Genomic DNA, 22,676 nt, shown 5'->3' on the forward strand with positions numbered 1-22,676 from the left:
ACTTCTTTGTCGTTTAGGTTAGTAACAGCAAAAACAGAAGAAGAAATAGTACAGAAAAAAATAGGAAGACTTAGCGAAGAAGTTGACTTGCATGAATTTGCCCAACTTTTAAGAATCGACGAGAAAGAGCCTGCTCTCCAACAACTTTTCCGAATACATGATAAAGTAGGTATTATTTAACTTATTAATCAGAATATAATTTTTGTTACACAGGATAGGTTAATAATTAATGCTTCATGCTTCCAAAATTGTGAAATTCAACAATAAAAATTTGATTCTGAAGCTAAGGTCCATTATAAAGAGGGTTTCATTGTATCATGGATAAGACGTATTGAACAGATTCCTAGAATCAAAGTTTTAATTTGATATGTAGAGTTCATGTTTAATTTCTTTTATAAAATATTTATATTTAATGTTACTAGAAATAACACAATATCTGTATTTATTTGTTTAGATGGATTAAGTATTAAAGTACTTGGCTTATCAGAAATACTTTTATTGTTTGATGTTAGATGTAATAAAAACATTACACATTGTCAGTAGTATACATACTATAATATAGAATATGATAACATTATATATCCCATTTCCATTATATAGATAGGTACATATCCAGCTGAAAAAGTGGCTTGTACTTTTCTTTTCCTGCTCTGTAATTTCTATAGTCTATATACCTAGCTTTATAAGAAACTGTTCGATACTTCAAATTTGATTGGTTTATTATGAAGACCAGTATACGATTACGTAGTACATATGTGCATATATGCATTTATATTTATATTCGATTTTGAAGTAGTCACAGTATTGTGGAAAAATTATTTGAAAAACGAATTTCATGGTTAAAAATATTCTCATACAATTAGATATTTACGTCAATTTTAGACATTCAAAACAACTGTGTGCAATAATACTCCCAAAAAATTGTTACTGGAATGTTGGTGATTCCCTTGGCAAAAAATTATGTAAATAAAGTTTTTTCGTATTACTACAAATAACGTAAAACAAAAGAGAAAAGAATGTTTTGTTTTGAGTCTGGTAATAGGATTCATTAATAAGGGAACATATATATCCCCACTTAAATAACACTTGTAATAAAAACTTTCCACTGAAGTCAACCCTTTACTCTTGGATTTTTTTCGAAGATATCTACTGTTATTTTAGCCTTTTTTTGAATCTATCTTTTTTGTGATCTATTTATATGACAATTAATATATAGTATATTTCAACATAAAAATGAAGCCAAAGGTTTTAAAAATGGTACTTCTGTCTAAACATGCTTTTATTTATTACAGTACAAACATTTAATATAATTTTTTAGCATAAATCACTTATACCTTACAAATACATGATATTTTATAAAATACGTAGGTATCTGGTTGATAATCGCACGTGTCACAATAATAATTTTTAATTCTTAACAAACGCTAATGCAACATTGAAACTTTTTATTGTTAGTTATTTTATCACGAAAATTTCATTAACATTTTAGTGAGAGTGTTCTGATGAAAATGAAGCTAATTGTAAGTTAACAGCATTATAATGAATGATACAAAATGTTTTATTATTTCAGAATGGATCAGGTAAAATAGATTTTGAGGAGTACATATTCTCAGTATTAGCTACGTCAAACGCAAATACTGAACTAGACAAGGTAGAAACAGCATTTGAAGTAAGTATCACACCTATTTTACGTTATTACTTACGACATGTACTACTTGTAATATAATATATTTAATAGGTATGTGGCACGAAATCATTATCGTGTATCGGTAAAATGGAGTTGAGGAAGGCCTTAAAACTGTCATTAAATGTACCACCAGAAGAGTCCGATAAAATTTTCCAGCACGCCAAAATTGACTTTCCAGATACGACAGTGAATTTCGGTAAATTATATTATTGCCTATATTATCCTTTCATTTTATTCTATGCATTTTGTTGTATATAAATTTTATGATAGTATTAATATTTTGATTATTGCAGATATTTCCCTCAAAGTTCTGCAGAATTATAAACGTATTTTTAATGACATCAAATCTATATGTAAGATTTAACATAGTTGTTTTTCAAACATTGTTTTTTTGTTTGTTCAACGTTCATGAATTATATCAGTCTACATCAAATATATTTCACTAAAAAGATGCTAATTATCACTTTTATCACTTTTTAATCAATTTATTTAAAGAAACAAAACGCATAGAATAATGAGGAGAAACTTTTTAATGAATTTTAGTAGTTAATATTTTTATTCAAGAGATTGTACTTATTGCGTAACTAACACTTATTTTCTCTTTTTCTATGTTTAATAGAATTTGTATTAGCCGCATTATCGGAACGTGCAGAATACACTCACATATTTGCTATTAATACCGAAACGAGGAAAAAAAGTATTTGAGAATATTTCATCAACTCGTTCCACACTCATCGAAGAAGCAGGACACGCGGTGTTTGTAGCAGGCCGCTTCTCAATCAGATATGCGCCAGTCCTGTATAATTTTGTTCTATTTTTGCTGATATTACTACTTTCTCAACGATTAGATAGCCATTTTTTGTTAGTATTACAGCGTTGATGAAACAAGAAATTGTCTTCGTGAGGATTAAGCAAAACACGGAACGAGAAGATTGCATAGAATATTAGGGACTCTATTAAATAAACGATATTGTTGCCTAGCGTTCGCGTAGCGCAGATATATATTTCTTTATTTCTAGAAGAGCTTCTTTTGTACAAACGAAGTCAATTTCCAAAGGAGCCCTTACGGTTCGGATTAAATATCCTACTTAAAAAAGTAAGATATGTATAAATACTGTTTCCTTTGAAACAGATTTTTTTTTATTTGTTATTACATAAGTGGTTTAATTTATTGTTTTACGTTTTGTATTATGCCATTGTTTTTTTTTTAATATTTGATAGGACAAGTATGTATGAGTATGGACACAGAACACGCAAAAAGATGTTTCCTTTGTATTGTTTACCATACATATACAATAAATAAGACATAGCTTCTCCTTGAGTTTCATACTTTTACATACTTTTTATCTAGTGCACAGATGGTTTAGAACAGACTTTATTTCTCCCTATTGCTCGCTTAATATTTATTGTAAACCTTTTCGCCCCTTAAAGTTTCTCACCCACATTTGAAGTCATGTAAATAGTATTACACCGAAGGTTTCTTAGGGATAAGCATGCAAACTCCCCCGTGTTGAACTTAAAATTCACGGTGGACGTACTGTCAATAAAGAAGGATTAGTTTTAGAATTATTCTAGATTGCTCAGGGTTCAGAAGAATTTGAAGGCTATTAAAATTCCGCGCGTTGTTAGTAGTATAATTAAGCCACCCCAATTACAAACTTTTCCAAGTTTGCAATGTGTCTAGAGCTCTTACTATCCGGATATCGGAATGTCCGGTACAAGTTGAATCTGGTTTCAAAATTTAAATCTGAGTATTTCAGTATCTGAACTTGAACATCTGAATTCGGGTTTTCTTTGCCAATTAGCCGATAATTACTACTTATTTACGTTCAGATTAGAAAAAGCAAGTTTTTGTCAAATGGTGAAGATTAAAGGATGCGAAAATTGAGAAGTGTTCGATTAAAATAGCAAATATAAACTAAAGGAATTATTTGTATACCTAATAAACAAAAAACAGTATTGTATATATTTAAAAAAAAAATAAAATGAAAAAATTAAGGATTTTTGAATAGAATGTGGACGAAATAATAAATGCTCTTGCTTTCTATACGCATAAAATAACATAACGATCATTTGTACCCAACAGTGATAAAAAATTATTAAACAGCATAATAAAGTATCCATACGTTCTGTATTACTAAGAAACAAACATATTTATTTTAAAATTAATATTTTATTTCTACATGATGATCGTTATCACTTATCATTACCATTACCCTTTTTTACATTCAATAAGAAAATAATTATTACGATACAAAGGGGAATAAGCATTTTCGGCCATGAGCGGACACGAAGACTATAATTATTAGCTTGAAATAAGTATTCTAAACATCATTGAATCAATTTTATTTAAATATTGCTGTTAATTGATTAAAATAAACAACATGTATTTGTTGAAGAAATATTGGATTACTATTCACATACACTGACAGTTTATTTAGTTTATGGAAAATCATCTGGATGACGAATTATTAACATACAACGGCGACGATACTGAATATCATTTTATTAATAAGATTGTTTATTTTTTATAAAATTGTTTTGCAATTGTTATTTTTATAAATTAATGTTTTCTAAATAAATTAACAATATATAAATGGAAATAATACCTGGTTCTCCTCTTAGTAAACAATTTATTTCTGTAATTAATTATAATGACTAAACATATTAATAACGAACTTCTCCTATGTGTTATAAGGTCCTATAGAGTATTATCGTACATTGGAGACCGTTAATAATGGAGAATGTCACTCAGTGTTGTCCATACATGGCCGAAGTCATATATAAATATGCCTATTATCCTTTGGTTTATTTAATCAAATATGCTTTCTACCAGGGATGGTAATTAATTCTTTTGCTCCTAATGTCGGTTACAACCAATATCCACGAAGTGACTCACTTCACCCAAGTCTCCTTGTTTGTAAGATCTCTCATATTTCATTATGTTATTAATTAATTTACAATTTACACAATAAATACATTAATACCCTCGAAACACTTAAGATCTCCATAAGGAAGCCAACTTGAAAAACACAATCATTTATAATTGTATATGGTGAGAAAATAATATTTTGTTTCAATGAAGAAAGATAAGATTATCTACATTATTTAGTAATAAGCAGAACTGTTTATTAGTTATAACCCTTTCTTGCCTATTTTTAGGTGTTACCTCTTCAGGTGCAATTATTTTTATATGTACTAAAGAGACTGGTATTCACTGACATATCTAATGCATGTAGAAATTTTTAGAAATTTAATTTTCTCTGATTTCGATTGTATTATATAATTTATATATCATTAGATTCCCACTAAGCATATTTGAAATTCGAGAAATAAATTTAATCTTTTTAATTTACTACAGTTACTGTAGTGTATGCACATATCTACGAGAAATTACTCAACACGAATCTTTTTCACCTCACATATTTTTTTTGAAAGAATATGAATATTCGCGATAATATAAACGTATCTACATATTCTGATTCAAATGAAACAGATATGTACATACTGAAATTGAAAGTCAACGACTATTCCAGATACAGATATCCGAAAGTCGGTACAGCAGTAAGAGCGCTAGCACAGAGTAATTAAAACATGTTGAGAACTTGGATCTACATTTAGAGTAAATATATTATAAAATTTATTCTTTGCACGATAATAAAACATGCTACAGTATTTAATATTTAATAAACACAAATACATATACATGTGTATATATGTATATATATATATATGTATATGTATATAAAGTAATAATGATTTAATGGTCACGAACAATGATGAACTATTAATCATTGTATATACGCATATATTAAATACATTATATACATGTATTGTATGTCAATATATATGTATATACGGGACATATAATTGTATATATATATATAGATACAATAAAATATTCTTACAAGATACGAACTACTCTAAATAAATTTGATTATTTCTTTTCATTTGTTTACAGCGGAAATATTAGGGCTTACATACAGTAAGTTTGATTTAAGTACAAATATACATACGTTGATTATACTGGATTTATGGTATCACATAAAATCGTGTATATGATAAAAATCAAAGTTGCTCTGATCTAAAGGTCGTATAGTATACACAAATGAAATTATGTTTTAAGGTATTAACACTGAATAGTCACAACCGATTCGTTAAAAGATTAATATTACCTATAAAATATTTCTATGATTTACAATATGGTAAATCTTAATTATTAAACTCTTGTAACTTTATGTTTAATAGTTGCATTATGGCAGGATATATTTTCAATTTCTTTCTTAAGAGCACAATAATGTTATATAATACATAAAATATCTACAATATTAGTAGTTTCTGAGATTTCTTTTAATAAATATACTGTAATCCATAAAATATATAATAACAAATTAGACATCAGTTAATGTAATTTTCCAAAATAACTAATTATATAAAGCGTTACAATTATATTAATATTTAATGTTATGTTTACTTATACACATGAATATAGAAATGAATATATTATTTATTGACTTTTATCTTATTTTGTAATTTTTTCATTCCGAACATAATTAAATTGTGTGTTTCTTAAAAATTTTTAAATTGTATTTTCAAAGGCACACCTGCTTCTGTAGTGATGTTCGTTACTAATTTTTGAATAAATTTTATTATCAAACTTATATCCTGATTTTAATTGATAATACTTATGTAATATTGTGTTTTAATTCATGTAAGTTTTGTGCATTATCTTGTATCATAAAGTACATAAGTACAAGTATTGTTAAATTCCTAAGAGTATTAGGGAAATAATTAACTAAAAATTTCGTAAATAATAACAAGACGTATTAATCTGTAGATATAGCTAGGAAACAATCTAATTTGTCTTACTTTTTTCGGAAAATACTTGACATACTGGATGAACTAGTTTTTTGTTGGAAAATCTTGCTCACTCTTTGCCTCATGTCTTCCACGCCTTGTCCTACATTTACAGTAGCCATTGACAATGAAAGACCGGAGCTCATAGATAGCGATCTAACGAACACAAAAAAAAAAGATATTCACATAATTATTTACAAAATAAACTACTATTCGTTAATAATCATTTACATACCTCTCTATCGGTTTTGAAAGATCTTGTCGAGATTCTATTTCTCTCAAAAGTGATTTAACAGTGTCTTTCTGTTGAGGTAAGTACTGGGTTGCTAATTGCTCCAAAGATTTTAAGCCGGGCAATAATACGTTCGAAACGCATTGATAGCTAAGCGGACAATAAACCAGAACAGAAAATGCTTCAACTAAAGCACTAATGAGATCGACTTTACGATCTTGCTGCAACGCAAATGACGCTATTCCAGTTAATTGAGTGGCAATTACTGTAAAAGAATTAACTTCAATTTCATATAAATGACATTAAAAATGTGAAAGTTTAGTTCTTACCATCTTCGATATAATTTTGAGGGCAATTAGGAGCGATAAATGCCAATGCTGAAACTAACGGTAATGCCAAAGGTGAAGGAACACCTTGAGGATCTTTAGCAATGGTTTCTAAAGTTAAACGTGCTTTATCCCTCATTTCTTTCACTTTGCATTCTGTTATTAATCGACCGAGTGAAGGAATCGCAGCGCAGCGAACAGTTCTAAAACCAAAACAATCGTTGTATCGACTGAATTGATTATAACTATTAATTTAATATTAATAATTGAATGTTTAGATTTCAAAAACAACTAGACAAGTACAAAAATATATACAAATAAGTCTTACATATCGGGATCACTAACGAGTGTTATGACTGCTGGAACTACCTTAGCACTGGCTAACCGATCAGAAACATGAGCTATCACACAACCAAATAATGTTGCGGTTGCGCATCTCACAACAGGTCTTTGGTGCACTACCCCTATAAAAAAGGGGGATGGAAGGTGTAACTTAATCACTAAAGTGCCACTAAGGAGGCAACGAAATCACTATTTAAAATGTCAACGAAACTAACCATCCCATAAACCACTAAGGATATATTCTTGCATATGTTCGTCAGTACATAACATAATTACTGCAACTTGTAAGCAAGTAATACTGATACCGTTTATAGACAAAGTAAAAAGGAATTCTTTCAACCATCTAGCAACTTCTGCACCATCTAAAGTAGACAACAAAATTAAATACATAGGCATTATCGTCAAACTCGTATTTTTTTTATCTGGCGATAATGCCGTTAATTGTTGCTCAAGTTCGGACACTTCGGATGCAAATATCGGCTGAATCTAAAAAAAAATAACAAATTATTATTCAATATAACTGTAACCTAAGATTTAAAATATTAATAAATATTTTCTATGAAAATTACTATTATTGAATAATTAAAAAATAATAATTACCCGTGTTTGCGTGATATACCGTCCAAAACCCAAACATAAGGAGTGGACGTATGTTAGTAGAGCATGTAAAATGGTTTCATGTCCAACTTCAATGGATTTGATCATTTCTAAAATGTCCATTAATCTAAAACAGAAGAGGTATTAGACAAAAATTAAATAGGAATTAAATTTTTAAAAAACGTACAATTTATCTGTGAACCACTCTAATTCTGGCCATGTATCATTTTCCCATGTATTCGCAAAGAACGTATTCAATAGTGCTCCGATATCTACGTCTCCTTCATAGAATACTTTTGGGTTGACAATATTGGTATGACACAAGTTAAGGAACACATCAGCTATAAAATAAAGTTTTGAAATAAACTAATATTGACTTGACACTATATTACATCAACGTGTAGTGTATCATATTTACATAAATCAGATGACGTTCCATGTTCTATATATGTTTTAACTGTATCTGTATCTGCTACGCATATAACCATATGCGGTAATAAATACTGTAAAACGCTAATCGACGACACGGTCTTTACTTCGTCAATGTGATCTTTATTAGGCGAATGCTGATAGTATCCAGATTTTAAATGATTTTTAACTTTTGATATTACACGTGGTAACAAATGTGTCTGCAACCTTTTCAAGGAGAGCGCCCACTGAGCTAAAATGGGCAAAAGTAAAGTGGATGCGACTTCTACAACGATTGGTGATGAATCATTCAGTGCAGTTAATGCCAATTCTTCGCACTGCAACAATGATTATTAGAGGTATAAATTATTTTTCTGACTTTGTTTAATATGAAACAAGTTCATGCAGTATATTACCTGAAAATATTTATCGGGATCATCCATCAAAGCTATAAGCAATGCAAGACTTCTCACTACGCAAGCTCTGACCATAGGGTCTTTGTCATCCAGTAACATTTGTTGTAACATAGAAAGCATTAAAGAATTCCTAATGCCAACCGACATATATGGAGCCAATACAGAGCAACATTCCACAGCTAACAACCTCTTCTCAGGGTATTTGTACTGACTCTGCTCCCAACAAATAGTTAATATTTCTTCCCCTTCCATTGGATCGTTTTCGAGTTTTGCCATAGCAATTAATCCTAATAAATAATAATCATAGTGCATTACACATAACAACATAATTGTATTAGGTGCCGAAAAAAGTTTGTGCGATTTTCTTGTTAGCAATTAATTCAGGCTCAATTTCAAATAGTATTTCACTAGTTTAATACATGAAATTGATATTAGCAGCAAGATATGTTATGCTGTTGGTATCAAAGAAAATAAAATTATTTCACAAAAACGTTCTCTATGTTTAAATCTTGTTTTAAGAACCCGCACAAACTTTTCCGGTACCTAATATATGTATATATTTATCCTAACCAGCTAAGATTAATTGTCTTTCATTTTCTTGTGGCCTCTTCTTTAGACTGAATAAAAGTTGTAGTAATTTCTCCCTTTCCGTAGATTCGGTATGAAGTCGAATTACGCTTAATATTAATGGTATTACTTCTTCGCGTTTATTAAGTATGATGTTGGGTACAATGCGAGGTAAAGTTTCTGCCAAGATGTGAACAAGGTTATCTCGTGAGACTCCATTTTTAAAAGGTTCTTCTGCCGTGGAAATAATAGAACTTGAAATATTAACTAGACAATGGCCTATAACCTCCATTTTAAATTTTAGCGGTAAATGTCTACAAATAATATATTTTATTTGATATAGAAAATCAATTTTACTAGAAATGGATCATGCTTATGCGAAAATAAAATACCTAGATGGAGGATTCGGAAGGATAGACGATCCTTCTGTAACGTCCACTCTTGGTAATTGAATTCTTGTCCATTCTTTATCCCCAGGATCAGTGTCACCAAGGCTAACAACTACTGACACACTGTCATCTTCCTCTGGTTCTTGCGTTGCCGCTGATGCATCCCGAGGAGGTGTTTCAAGCAATTCAAATTTATCTGGAGTTGTAGAACTAGAATTCAATGTTTGTATTGTTCCGCTACTACCTTGCTGTAGAAAGAAGTCAATTACAGAAACTGAGGAAACAAAACATTTCTATATTTTCTTACATGTATAGTCGGTTCATACCTTCGTTGGATTTTGTGATAAATTTTCATTTGTAGTTGCAAGAATTTGTTGCAAGTCCACCTTTTCTTGCTCTAAAATTGCAGTCTGTTGTTTAAGTTCTTCTATATCTTTCACCTGTAAATTGTACAATTCTTTAATGACTTTAAACAAATAGTAAAGATAAGATGTACATGATTTTAACAAACCATTTGTTTAAATTCATTCTTTTCTGTTTCAAAATCAACTTCGCAAAAGTCTGTTTGCACACCAATACTTGCAGAGGGTGCCTTATCGTAACCATTAGCTCGCATATATTCTCTATAAATTTGTAATAATTCTGCAGGTTTCGGGATGTCTAATCCTACATCCTGCCAATCTTCAAAATCTTGATTTTCATTTTCATCGCTAAACGTGATTGAAGTTAACTTGTATGAACATGCTAATAAATATTCATTAACAAGGAAATTCAAAGCTCTTTGCTCGTGTGGTTTTATGGGTAAGTCATTCACTAAATGCTTATCAGAACTCTTATCAAGTGTAGATCCGTCTGATTCTGAAGTATTAAAATATTGGTTAAGTCATGTTTTTAAATATAATAATCAAATAATCAGAAAAAGAGATAAACCTGTGACTACAGTGAGATTTGCACGAAGAGCAGAAATACTCTCTTTAGCTTTCCTTAGTTCAAATTCTAAAATTGCTACTCTCTCGTCAACCCCTGCGCCATCTTCTGAATATCTTGTCATATCAAGTGAGTCTAAAGTAGCCTGACTGGATGATCTGGCTAAATGAATTAAAAGAAATATTATACTCTTACAATAAATGCAATTTTATAAGATATATCATTAAATTACATAAATATTTTAATTAATAAAAGTTTTATGTAATAAGTAAAAAATTACAATAGATTAATATTAATTGTTATGTCTTGATTCAAACAAAATTCATAACAAATATATTTTTGTTTTAATATCATACGTTTTCTTTATATAGAATATCTATACTTGTTTACATTTAATATAACAATTACTGTTTAAATGCATTTTTAAATTAATAATATCTTCATGTAAATAAATTATACGTACGCATAGAAGTGTACGGTTCTGGCTTAATACTTTGACTTTCAAAATGACTTGGAGTGGAAAAAAATTCTTTCAAAACAGGTAATTCTTTCCCTGCTTCGCATAATTCCGCATGCAGCTCCAAGGCCGTCAATAAAAGTTTATCACTTAGAAGCTTAGCAGCAATTTCTTCATAAGATATGCATGCCTTTGAGGTTGGGTATCCTGAAGTAATAAAGTAAATATTACTAATTTCCATAAAAAATCGTACCGCCGATAATTATTACATGATAATATCTACATGTTGTAGTTAACGATGACGTGTATACATTTTGCTACCGAGTATCAACGACAATTCGTAGTCATTAAAAGGATTTTTCACTTTAAATTGTGTAATTCAGTATGAATTGAAAATATTAGTTTCAAAGTCAAAAATATTAACCGTTTTAACGAATGCTTAATTAAAAAATGATTACCTTTACTGTCTGTTGACAGAGGATCCCTAACCTCCTGCATTGCACCAGCCATAACTTTCACTCTGTTCAGACGTTAACTGAGAATGACATGTCCATCTTGGCTGATGAATAAAATAGTAACCCACTCAAGCGCGTGCCACGCTTTCATTAATTTAATTAAGTATATTAATAGAAATTATTTGGCTCTAAACGACACAACACATCGTCTGCGATGACAACAAAGCCATGTTTTACCTTCCGTGATATTAGCGACTAGCGCCTTTCGGCTAGCAACTGTGTTCACCAATTGGTTGTAACAAAATTCGTTCAGGATATGCATTATTTTTAAATCTGACAAAATTTATACTTCGAACGTGTGAGTAATATTTTTAAAATTGAATATCATAAATAATAACGTGGAATCTATTATTCAATAAAAATTTCATTGCCTGAACATTCCTGAAATAACGATACAACAGAATAATTCTACGGTGGTGCAGTATCACATTATTTGAATCACCGTATTTTATTAAAATTTCTATATTCGAAATATTATGTGCTTAAACATATTAAATACACATATTTATATTATGCACTTTTTATATGTGTATTTAATATGATATACTTATACGCTTAATATATGAGATATGAATTGTCAAATATACACAAGTATTTCAAAAACATAGTTCTTTATCTTTCTCAGTACAAGTTTGAAGCAATTTGAATATCAATAATTTCATAGAAAAATTACAAATAAAATATAATCATAAGGAAATAAACGTGTATAAAATCAATACTTAAGCAGAATAAGTACTACAAATACAAGTGGCTTTGCATTATATTACACTTAAAAGTCTAAACGATTCTGTAGCTTGGTTGCACATGGAAAACCTAACGAAGAAACAGGGTCTAAAGTGTACCGAACTACGCTTTAATTTATTACAATTATTATTACAATGATACGAACCTGTTTTTTTTTCTTCTATGTACAATCTACCTTTCTGCGCGTCTTTTGTCAAATAATAATCGTAATAATTAATAATAGTAGTAATAACACGTGTCTCAAATTTCTTCGAAATATTTTTTCATCTTTTTTGCTTTCGTCTCGTTGATATTTTTATAAGTGTGTTGAAAAATCGGTATAAATGTAACTACTAAAGGAGTAATATTACCGTAGTAATCGTCGTAGCTTAGATAAAACTCGGAAGGACTGTAACACCATTTTAAGTTATCCTATATTACTATTGCAACGTTATTAAAGTTGGTTCGTTTAGATATATGGTCTTGAAAAACCATTTTAGTAAAGAAAATTCGCCAAACGATCCTTTCTAAACCACTAATATGAAAATTATTAATATTCGTCTTCCTACAATTCGTTCAAGCACCATTGGCTGGTTGATTTCATTTTTTTTTTTGTAGTATATGAGCGATTGAACAAATTGGACTCGATTAAGTCTAAAATTATTACTTCGTTCTCGATTTACTATCATCGATAGACAACTACTTTGTAATGTCGATATAAACTTCGATCGACGCTAGTATACTAATATTAATTCTTATAACTAGATCACTACCGTCGACATTATCAGCAATAAAGTTTTTCGTAAGTCTTGCCGTGCTTCGTTTTGATGTTGGTAGCCAGGACACTTGAGACATACTGATATTTTTTTTTTCTTCTTAGGTTTCTATTTATTTATTTCCTACGATCACGTTCATATAGTTAACAACTAGAGTTTAATTAGAACAATGATTTATTCTTCGTTATGTACCAATATATTCAATTGTCTCAGCAACCAACAATAGATTCAAAAACAGCATAAAATTTATATTAAAGTATTACAGATCTTCCAGAATTTTTCTAAGTTATAATTATTTCATTAATATCTTTTTTTTCTCTAGCCAGCGACCGCCAACACGAAATTTGACTTGGGCTGGGATAGAGAGACGCAAGGCGGTAATAGTACTTTTTATTTTTTTTTTCTTCTTTTGATTGGTATCAATCTAAATCTAATATTTGGACGAAGTGCGAGGATGGGTCGTGCGTGCTTTTGCTTTCTAAATCGAGCGTGCGAATCTCATAAAATCGTTTTTACTTCATTTAGCCACAAATAGCTTACTTTCGTTATTTCCTTTGCCAGTTATAATTTATCGTTCGTTAATTCGCTTAATGCAAGTAAGTACTTTAAAAAAAAAGAGAAGAAAACAAGAACGAAAGGTGGTATAACTGTCTGTACGCATGTTTATCCTGTAAGTGTCCATGAACGATGATTGGAATTTGTGGAACAGCCCTGAGAAAGAACGAACGACGCGCGTGGAAATGATGTTTAAATGAATCGAGGCGTACCCGCTTGTGTGAATCTGTATGAGAATGAACATTTTTCATCGCTGAACATGTGAATTTTGAGAATTACTTATTTTTTACTTCCTTTATGTTCGCTTTTAACCTCAAGTTTTAAGAGATGTGTGACGCGAATCTGCACATACGTGCCTTGAATTTGTATACAAATGACAACCTTCAACGCTAAATATCGATACTTCTGCAAAAAGAAATAAAATCCGATTAACATTAATTTCTCTTCACAGAAAACATACTTCAGTGAAATATCTACTAGGCGATTGAAAGGTGTATCACAAACTTCACGAGTATGCTATACAGTATAAAAATTAAAAAAAGGGAAATCTTATTATAGAGCTTAGTTTGAGATATTGTCACTTCAGACCAGTATCTTAAATTTATAAATGTAATATGAAAATAAAAATTGTAAATTGTGTTTTATAACTTTATGTTGATGTCTTTAAAACTATTTTTAAAGATATATAGTTTTTAAGTATTCCATGTTGCTGAAGAATTGATACTTGGAAGAAATGCGACTCTAATAGTTCTTACATGTATTTTTAGGAGTGACGTGCTATTCCTCAATATAATCACACGGTAATTAATTAATACCGTAAACAAAACACGTCGAAAGACTCCTTTTGCCCCTGTGTTGTCTCGAGTAACAACTCTCTAGCAACGCAGCGTATACAATTTGTAAATCTATATTAAATTACCTTTCAATCACCTTATACAGAAAATGTACACATACCATCAGGCAACTCGTATAGTTTTCTAGGAAGGGAGGCAAAATAAGGATGCCTTAAAGCTTCCTCAGCTCCTATCCGTTGATCAGGATTTAGCTGTAGAAGCGCTGATGCCATACTATCACCTTCAGCAATATCATAGAGTCTAGGAAATGAAAGACCCAATTTTCGTGAACTATAGAATCCCAGTCTATGTGGTTTGTATCCTGGCAGGTGCGTGACACCAGGCCAAGTTTCTTCAGTAGGAGTACCCAATACTTTGAATATTTTATCAAGTTGGTCGTACGTACAGCGTACACCTGGGAATGTTGGTTCACCAGTCAACATCTCCATAAATATGCAACCTACTCCCCACATGTCGAGCGAGGTAGAATACTCTGTGGAACCCAGAAGAACATCGGGTGGCCTGTACCACAGGGTCACTACTTCATGCGAGTATGTATGTGACGGTACAGATTTAGCTCTTGCTAAACCAAAATCTGCTAGTTTCAGTTCCCCTATTTCACTGATTAATAAATTCTGAGGCTTCACATCTCTGTGTAATACTCTCCTACATTAAATTACAATCGAATTAATAACTATGTAGCATGAAATTAATCATTTGTATATAATGTACAGTTAGGAGACGACTGGATGTCTAGCGGAACGGCACAAGGGCAAGAGGTGTTTTTCTAATTTAACAGGTCTATAGTTTTGATTGCTTACGTATGACCGTATTTACAAATAGTTAATTAATGATCGAAAATATCAGAAATTAAGAAATAAAACCAAAAGAAGATTAAATGAAAATAAATAAGAACTGATCAATCAACTGAATTCTTCGGCCTAGTTATCAAGTGATCTCCTAGCAGTATATATATGTATATGTTTTACCTCCTATGACAATACGCTAATCCTCTTAATAATTGGAACAGAAACAATTTAACGTTTCGTGGATCTAACCCTCCATTACCGGTACCATGCCTCTCCATATATTGAGATAAGTCAGTATGAACATATTCAAAAACAAAAGTAAGAGTTTCCCGCGTATGAATTATATCGTGCAAGGTTACAATATTGCTATGCTTCAATTCTTTAAGAAGGCTTGCCTCGCGAATGGCAGTAAATGGAGCACCTTCTTCCTCTTGCAGTCTAATTTCTTTAAGTGCCACCAATTGATTTGTAAGGTGGCTATAACCTTTGAACACTGTGGCGTACGATCCTTCCCCTAATTGTTCCAATTTTATATATGCTTCAGATTTACCAAAGGGAGAATCACCCTGTAAATACAAACATAATTACTTTTTCGTGCAACAAGTTTTATTAAACACATCTGAAACGTAATATTGCGATGTAATGAAAGGTTACTTATCTACAATTTGAAGTTAATACACTTTTAACATTAATCAAACAGTACTTAAGTATCTATAAAGTATCTAATACACATCTAGGAATTTGTATTACAGAGTACAAGTAGCAATTTGCAACAAATATACTTAATGTTATTGATAAAAAAATCTGGAAAACAATAAATTTAAATGTACAGATTTCTTTATACTACATTTCTTTTTCTATTCTTATTTCCGTTTCCATTTTTTTTACATTTGAAATTTTTATTTTCCAAAATTAAAAAATTTTTCTATAACTGAAGAAGCTGTTGAAGTAACATGTGAAGAGCTTTAGGTTTGAAATAATTAAGTACCTTTAGAGCACAATCGAAACGAAATGAAATACTTAAAAAATTTTGAAGCTTAATTAAGAATGACGGGTCATTTTTAATAACATAATGAAACAGAAAAAATATGAAACATAAATATAATTAAGGGGGACATTACCCCAAAAGCTGAAAATCTTTTGGTTCTTCTAGGAGGTGGATCCGGCCCAAGGAAGACCTCTGACTTAGGTCGCGGTGGACGCCGAGGTCGTAAAATAACTCTAGCTTCTTCACGTATATCCTCGTCAAGAAGCTTGGAATCACTAGAAACGGAAAGCTGCCGATGCACTCTCTCATGGTCGCCCACACCTGTCCATTCTATGACATCCAATTTCGTCCTTAAAACTCTTTTTAAAATACCAGCAATAGGAATCCACGTAAAATCATAATTCCTCAATAATTGTATCAATACATAATATTTTAGCTTTAAATAACACACTGTCATCGAACAATGCAATAGTACATAATGTCAAGCAGATTGCATATCTGACCATAATTAATTATTAAAGCGATCAAACGTTAAGCGTGATTATCATGAAACCAGCGCAAATACATTTTACAGCAGCAAGTCATTCATGCAATTTATTATCTCTAATAAAACATAAAATACTGAAGTTTCTGATAAGTGTTGATAAACACTACAAGAAATTAGTTACTTTGATAAACAGAACTCTATTTCACACTTCATCTTACAGGAAACTTTAATATCATCTATCGAACAATTGAGAGAATCATTTATTTTAACGACATAGATTTCGTAATTAATTAATTTTTCACTCACCATAACGGCGATCCTTATCTGCAGGTATATTACCGTTTGGTTCCAAACGGTCTAGGAACTCCTCGGAATAGCCATTATATGGCAGTTGACCCCTATTTGCAGCATCATCAGCCTCTTCTTTTGATATTGCTGAAGTACCAAAAATAGTTAAATTGATAAGCAGACATTAAATGAACTTGTATAATTGTGTATCGTTTGCTGTATTATGAAATTAATAATTTAAAGAACTCTTGAAATGAGAAATTTCAAGATTGCAAAATCTTGAGAAATAAAAAAAAATAAATATTAAAGTTCATATACTCTTCTGTCTATAAAAATTAAAGCTGAAGGATTCAGAATACTACGCCAGTTTATTATAATGTTTTAATTGCATAACTTTTAAAGTAAACAAGTCTAATAAAACTTATTCTTGAAATAACGCTAAATACATAGTATCTTGACCAGTTGAAGACAGTAACTGATAAATTTTATTGTGTTATTTTATTTTTTTTAATTCTTTGCATATATTAATTCTTTCTGTTTTTTCTAAAACATTTATTTACTAAAACAAGTATTTGTAGGAAAATGAGAATTAGAATACAAGAAAAAAGAAGAAAATAAAGGATCTTATATATACTTAGTTGGGGATTAATGCCCATACCATATATACAATCTTTTATTTCTGCGAAACAGAAAGTAGTTTATAACATTGTATTTAATCTAAGAATTGTCTCTTATATACCAAAGTATTTTATTTTATTTTAATCTAAATTCATTTGATGAAAATGAAATGTATTTCAAGCATACATTTAAATTAATAATCAAAGATAACTAAAGGAAAAGTTACAATTTGAATAGTAAAATGACTTTTATTTATAACATTCATTGCAATACCTTGTGTCAAGTTAATAATGTGAAGATATAAAATAAGAATATATAATTAAATATACTTGTGAAACCTTTTGTTAAATTCAGGAAAGTATTAATACTTTTGTAAGTTATATAATGGAAAACTACTGTAACTGGATCAAGTAATACTATTACAACTGTACGTCAAAGTGAAGTATAGGTATAAAAGATATATGTAATTTATATGTATTAAAACATATTTGAATTATTTTATTTTAACTTAAATACTTAAAATTTTGAACATTTCTAAAGATACTTACAAAGTCTCCCAAAACTGTGGCTAAGCCGTTTTTTCAGCTTTTGTACTCTACTAAGGGCGCCTCCCTTTTTCTCCCGCATTGTCACAGACCCTGTACATAATAAACATAATTTTTGATAACTGTAAACCATAATAATTACATATAATCTAATATTTGCAACTTTGGTAATATAATTAAGAAATTCAGAATAATTTAGTGTCATAATTCCATATATTTCTATGTTATGTATTACTTGAAAAAATTTCAAATAAAATTTATTCTTTCTTAAAAGAAATGTTATTAATTTTTTAAACAGAGCTATTCATATAATATTTTTGAAAATTTTTGAAGATTTAAAAATCTTATGTTTAACTAAAAGTACAGCTCATTCTAACAGAAATTCATTAATGTAAAATATAATGACCTTCTAAAATCATTTATAATTATTTAAATTATTCTTTCACTGAACACCTACAAGATTTTCATTAAAACAATTATTTGTCAATTCCTGTGTAAAGTTGATATAAACTCACACTAACGATATGCTTTATTATCACATGTTTACAAATATGAAATATCTGGTGCTGGAGTATTATACTGCAATTGCTTTTTCTGTACGTTTTAGAATAAATAAAACACACTAAACAAAATCCATGAAGTTAGATAATTTTTTCTGTTAGAAATGCCTGATAACAAAATTATTAGATAAGCATTATGGAAATGGAACTATTACGAAATAGAGTAAACTAGAATAATAATATTCAAAGTGATTCTTTCAAATATTCAAAATAATAAATATTTTCTAAAATTTTAATAAATAGTAATTCAAATGATTTAAATGATTTAAATGAACCTTGATTAATCTTAAAAAACCTGAATGGAATTGAATACATTTCTTGTTAAATGAAAATATATAATTCTATATAAAAGTTCAAAAATAACTATGAAATCTTGGATGTTTGGGTCCTTCTTACTAAGACCTATATCCATTATAAGATATTCATTATACCTCCCTTGAAATTAAGTTCTATTTAAAACATATTTTTCAATAACAGATAATTCAAGAGACATTCACGTTGGAACATTAAAGTAGGACACCCTGCAGGAAATATATATGTCTGAGATAACAAAAATCTTACATATTAATATTATCACTGAACAATTCTCCTAGAAATAAAAATGTGAAAATTTATCTCCTTTATATCGATAATGTTATTTTTCCTTCTGTGAACTGAAGAGAAGATTGCATTGTCTTATACACGTTTGTTTTCAATACTGAACCATTAGTGCAAATACTTAATTGCTTGCACAAATGGTAGCAACATTCTCCTTTACTTTACACATTATACAAGTGTGTATGTTCAATTTCAAAGGAATAATGGAGGCAATTGTTCATTTCACTGTCAAACCCCTTCTGTCGAATAAAACTAAGAACTCATTAAGTGATGTACAGTACCAATTACTGACTTCAGTTTCCAGCAAATTAATGGATACAACGTAGCACCGTTAAAATGATTATGCACATTTCCAACACATGTGTTAATCACTTCTAACGGAATCTTTTGGAAACTCATACCCTCTACTCGAATAGCAAGTGCCATACCCATATACTGTGTAAATATGGACTTCATTATCAAAAAGCAATAAGACGCTAGATATTTGACAAATACTGCACACATATATTATCATTCATATTGTGTGCAGTTATTTTATTGTACGCCTGTACGTATCGTGTGGACGAGTGCGTGTACGCGTGTATGCGTGTATATAAAAACACGCGAGTGTTCTACAGGTCAATGAACCAACAAAGTTTAGTGGCATGTGTCAAATAACGATAAATTACGTTCATGACTTTTCGACTGGCCGTCGGCATCGCATCTCGGCTCGCGGTGTTCCGCATGCTTCCCCGTACACAAAAGCACTTTTCTCCATTCACGCATCTGTCGCTCTTTGAGAATGACGTTTCGGCGGTAACGCAACGGAACACTAATTATCCGCACTCAAAACGCTGATACACGGCTCCGATGCGATTTCATAGGTCTGATAAACTCGTATACGTATACCCGTACACCGAGACTCGATAAAAAAAAAAGTTTTGCCAAGAATGTACACGATCTCGTGTACGTTTCTCTCTTCGAAATGTGTACTGCTCGACCCCCACCCTTCCCCGTTTGTAAACGACACACTCTCCTCGACTCCCTCTTTGCCGCACTCTCGTGGGCCAGTCACTTTGTCCCTCTTCGTCGGACCAACGTCCACCCCCACAATCGCGGAACTTTTGACACTGTTCAACCTATTCGATTCCGTGTGGTTCTCGCACGGACCCACATGTGCGACGCGTAGGGTCGAAAATCCGTCGACGGATTTTTAATAGGAAGGGTAAAAAGCGGAAAGAGCGGTGGAACGGACGAACGAACGAGCGAGCGAGCGAGCGGCGAGGACATAAGTCCGTAAGGCTGCGGAAAACGGGCGAGGGGAGGGGAGTGGAAGGGGAAGTAGCCGAGTGAATTACTTCTAGTAGCCGGAGCTCGCGCGGGCGTCAACTTACCCTCTTTGCTCTTCGAGGCGGTCGAGCCCTTGTCCTGACAGTACATGATTACTCATTCGCTCGCACGCACGAAACACATCACATATGGGCGGTGACGCACTATGTGTGTGTGTGTATGCGAACGTGGTACGCGAGAAGCTATGTTCCGTGATGCTTCTCTCGGGCAGGTCAGGTCCGGTGAGCACCACCTTCACCTTTCTCGTATCTCGTACATCGGTGGCAGTGCACGACGCCTTCCTAATGAACTGATCGCCATGAAAAACGCACTATCGTTTTCCCCCGGTTGGCTGTTTAAGACGTCGAGCCTTGAACTCTGGCAATGATACGCGCCACCGATGGTATTCCTCTGGTTGGAACTTCACCGATAGCTTTTCACGCTCGGACTCGGCCTGAGAAACGTAAATAACCTTTTTACCGAGGCTCTCCTGTCGCAATCTCCTGGATACACGGCGGGTGCTCGCGCACGCCACCACTATCTCGAAGAATTCATCCGCGAGAATAAACTTCTTCCGAGAAGTCTTCTTCTCACAACCGGACTACCTCGCGCCACAGACAAAAGTCTGAAACTGGCCGAACCACATTGAGCTGGGTGTATGTGCTTTGGGAATAGCACGGAAACTCGAATACACTTCCGTGAATGCTCAATGGCAGCTATTTCGTTAGTTAACAGAGAATTATTATCACAGAATATTTTTACATAGACGAAGCTTGCGTGGAAACATTTGATGCTTGTGTCCCCAAATTTAGTGATGTTGAAGCTTAAATACGAGCAGGTGTTGACGATTACTTATGAATGCCTATATCATTTTATAGGGGTTCCTAGATAGAAGAGTAAGAAGAAACTGTATGGGAAAAATTGAAAACGTTCGAAAGCGCGGTAATATTTGAAATATATATTGTAGGAAATTATATTTAAGAAGTATACATAATTTCGCAACTTTATTTTATTTCAAACGATGCTTTTATTATATCATATATGATTTTATATATTTGAGAAATCATTATAATAGACTATATCTTATTGTAATTATATTTATATACAATTTTAGATACTTATACGTAGGTAGTGTACGTGTGGGTACTATACACTTCTTATTTTTATGTGTGCTATAATATTTCTTATTTTATTAATATTATTATTATATTTTGTATTTGCATGTTACAATGGGTTTTAATAGTTAAGGTTTAGGGAATAACGTGTATTTAAATGTTTCCAAAATTTCGTTGTGTCTGGTGCAATAAAATGAATTTATTAATATAACAATAATTAACAATTAACAATTGCGTCTTAATAGTATTTTATATAAATATAAAATATAACACCTGACACACTAAAAATACTTATAGTATTTACACGAAATCTTTTTCTACATCCTTTGTAAAAAAAATTGTAGATATTATACTATTCATTATATTTTTCCATATTTTGTTTCTTGTTATACATTTATCTTTACTTCAGCAGCAACAATTTCTGTTTTGCAACAAACTCTTACTCACTTTTTTCCCTGAAAATATAATATACAAACTTAAATTTGTAATTTCATAATTTGCGTAATATCCCAATTGAACATACTTTTAAGTTGTGCAACTATATACATGTCACTAAATTGTGCAGTCGTGCATGCGCATTCTGTATCGCAAACTGTGAAGCCGTACACGCATGCGCATTCGGTATCGCAACGTTGTGCAGTTATATTCATGAAATACTAAGTACTTTTGCACGCAAGCGCACTAAACATTTCCAAGTTTTGTGTCTGTATTCATAGAATACAACTTCTATACCTACGTTTGCGCATTAGAAATT

The 22,676-nt window shown here is 31.2% G+C and overlaps 3 protein-coding genes across 7 annotated transcripts in view; 1 reads left to right on the top strand and 2 right to left on the bottom strand.

Annotated features, from left to right (window-relative positions):
• Positions 1 to 3,821, top strand: part of LPCAT (lysophosphatidylcholine acyltransferase) — a 73,230-nt gene extending 69,409 nt beyond the window's left edge. For both annotated transcript variants that reach the window (XM_031970243.2, XM_076369336.1), the window contains exons 8-11: positions 18 to 165; positions 1,571 to 1,669; positions 1,739 to 1,883; positions 2,307 to 3,821. In XM_031970243.2, the coding sequence (XP_031826103.1) occupies positions 18 to 165; positions 1,571 to 1,669; positions 1,739 to 1,883; positions 2,307 to 2,392 (478 nt within the window). In that variant the 3' untranslated portion in view covers positions 2,393 to 3,821. The remainder of the gene's footprint in view (positions 1 to 17; positions 166 to 1,570; positions 1,670 to 1,738; positions 1,884 to 2,306) is intronic.
• Positions 3,822 to 5,743: 1,922 nt separating this feature from the next.
• Positions 5,744 to 12,167, bottom strand: LOC116424258 (RAB11-binding protein RELCH homolog). Of its 2 annotated transcripts, none has more exons than XM_031970409.2 (16): positions 11,664 to 12,167; positions 11,212 to 11,412; positions 10,752 to 10,910; positions 10,333 to 10,679; positions 10,148 to 10,261; positions 9,825 to 10,069; positions 9,436 to 9,746; positions 8,866 to 9,152; positions 8,460 to 8,787; positions 8,229 to 8,382; positions 8,045 to 8,168; positions 7,660 to 7,930; positions 7,431 to 7,566; positions 7,106 to 7,305; positions 6,780 to 7,041; positions 5,744 to 6,700 (listed from the first exon to the last, which is right to left on the bottom strand). In XM_031970409.2, the coding sequence occupies exons 1-16, from the start codon at positions 11,713 to 11,715 to the stop codon at positions 6,553 to 6,555; spliced, it is 3,339 nt and encodes a 1,112-aa protein (XP_031826269.1). In that variant the 5' UTR covers positions 11,716 to 12,167; the 3' UTR covers positions 5,744 to 6,552. The 2 variants fall into 2 exon arrangements, with proteins under 2 accessions (XP_031826269.1, XP_031826270.1); XM_031970410.2 differs by lacking the exon at positions 11,664 to 12,167 and adding an exon at positions 11,489 to 11,607.
• A 147-nt stretch (positions 12,168 to 12,314) lies between these two features.
• Eip63E (cyclin dependent kinase Eip63E) lies at positions 12,315 to 21,454 on the bottom strand. Of its 3 annotated transcripts, XR_012999001.1 has the most exons (8): positions 20,168 to 20,792; positions 18,346 to 18,435; positions 17,198 to 17,326; positions 16,538 to 16,734; positions 15,597 to 15,982; positions 15,014 to 15,273; positions 14,729 to 14,868; positions 12,315 to 14,179 (listed from the first exon to the last, which is right to left on the bottom strand). XR_012999001.1 is itself a non-coding variant. In XM_031970813.2 (7 exons), exons 1-7 carry the CDS (start codon positions 20,916 to 20,918, stop codon positions 14,088 to 14,090), a joined length of 1,485 nt encoding a protein of 494 aa, XP_031826673.1. In that variant the 5' UTR covers positions 20,919 to 21,454; the 3' UTR covers positions 12,315 to 14,087. The 3 variants fall into 3 exon arrangements, 2 of the variants coding, with proteins under 2 accessions (XP_031826673.1, XP_031826672.1); XM_031970813.2 differs by lacking the exon at positions 20,168 to 20,792 and adding an exon at positions 20,873 to 21,454 and having other exon boundaries at positions 14,729 to 15,273; XM_031970812.2 differs by having other exon boundaries at positions 14,729 to 15,273.
• Between the last annotated feature and the right edge of the window lie 1,222 nt (positions 21,455 to 22,676).

This window comes from Nomia melanderi, chromosome 7 (genome assembly GCF_051020985.1).
Source record: "Nomia melanderi isolate GNS246 chromosome 7, iyNomMela1, whole genome shotgun sequence".
NCBI lineage: Eukaryota > Metazoa > Arthropoda > Insecta > Hymenoptera > Halictidae > Nomia > Nomia melanderi.

What these genes read in the sequence shown, in the direction of transcription:
- LOC116424258 (XM_031970409.2), bottom strand. Translation starts at nt 11,715, where the DNA reads ATGGCTGGTGCAATGCAGGAGGTTAGGGATCCTCTGTCAACAGACAGT. An exon ending in AAGACAATTAATCTTAGCTG is followed by an intron (nt 9,153 to 9,435) that starts GTTAGGATAAAT and finishes ATTATTTATTAG; the next exon opens with GATTAATTGCTATGGCAAAA. An exon ending in CCTTAGTGGTTTATGGGATG is followed by an intron (nt 7,567 to 7,659) that starts GTTAGTTTCGTT and finishes CCTTTTTTATAG; the next exon opens with GGGTAGTGCACCAAAGACCT.
- Eip63E (XM_031970812.2), bottom strand. Translation starts at nt 20,264, where the DNA reads ATGCGTGAATGGAGAAAAGTGCTTTTGTGTACGGGGAAGCATGCGGAA. An exon ending in AGATAAGGATCGCCGTTATG is followed by an intron (nt 16,735 to 17,197) that starts GTGAGTGAAAAA and finishes TGGATGTCATAG; the next exon opens with AATGGACAGGTGTGGGCGAC. An exon ending in AAAGATTTTCAGCTTTTGGG is followed by an intron (nt 15,983 to 16,537) that starts GTAATGTCCCCC and finishes TTGTATTTACAG; the next exon opens with GGTGATTCTCCCTTTGGTAA.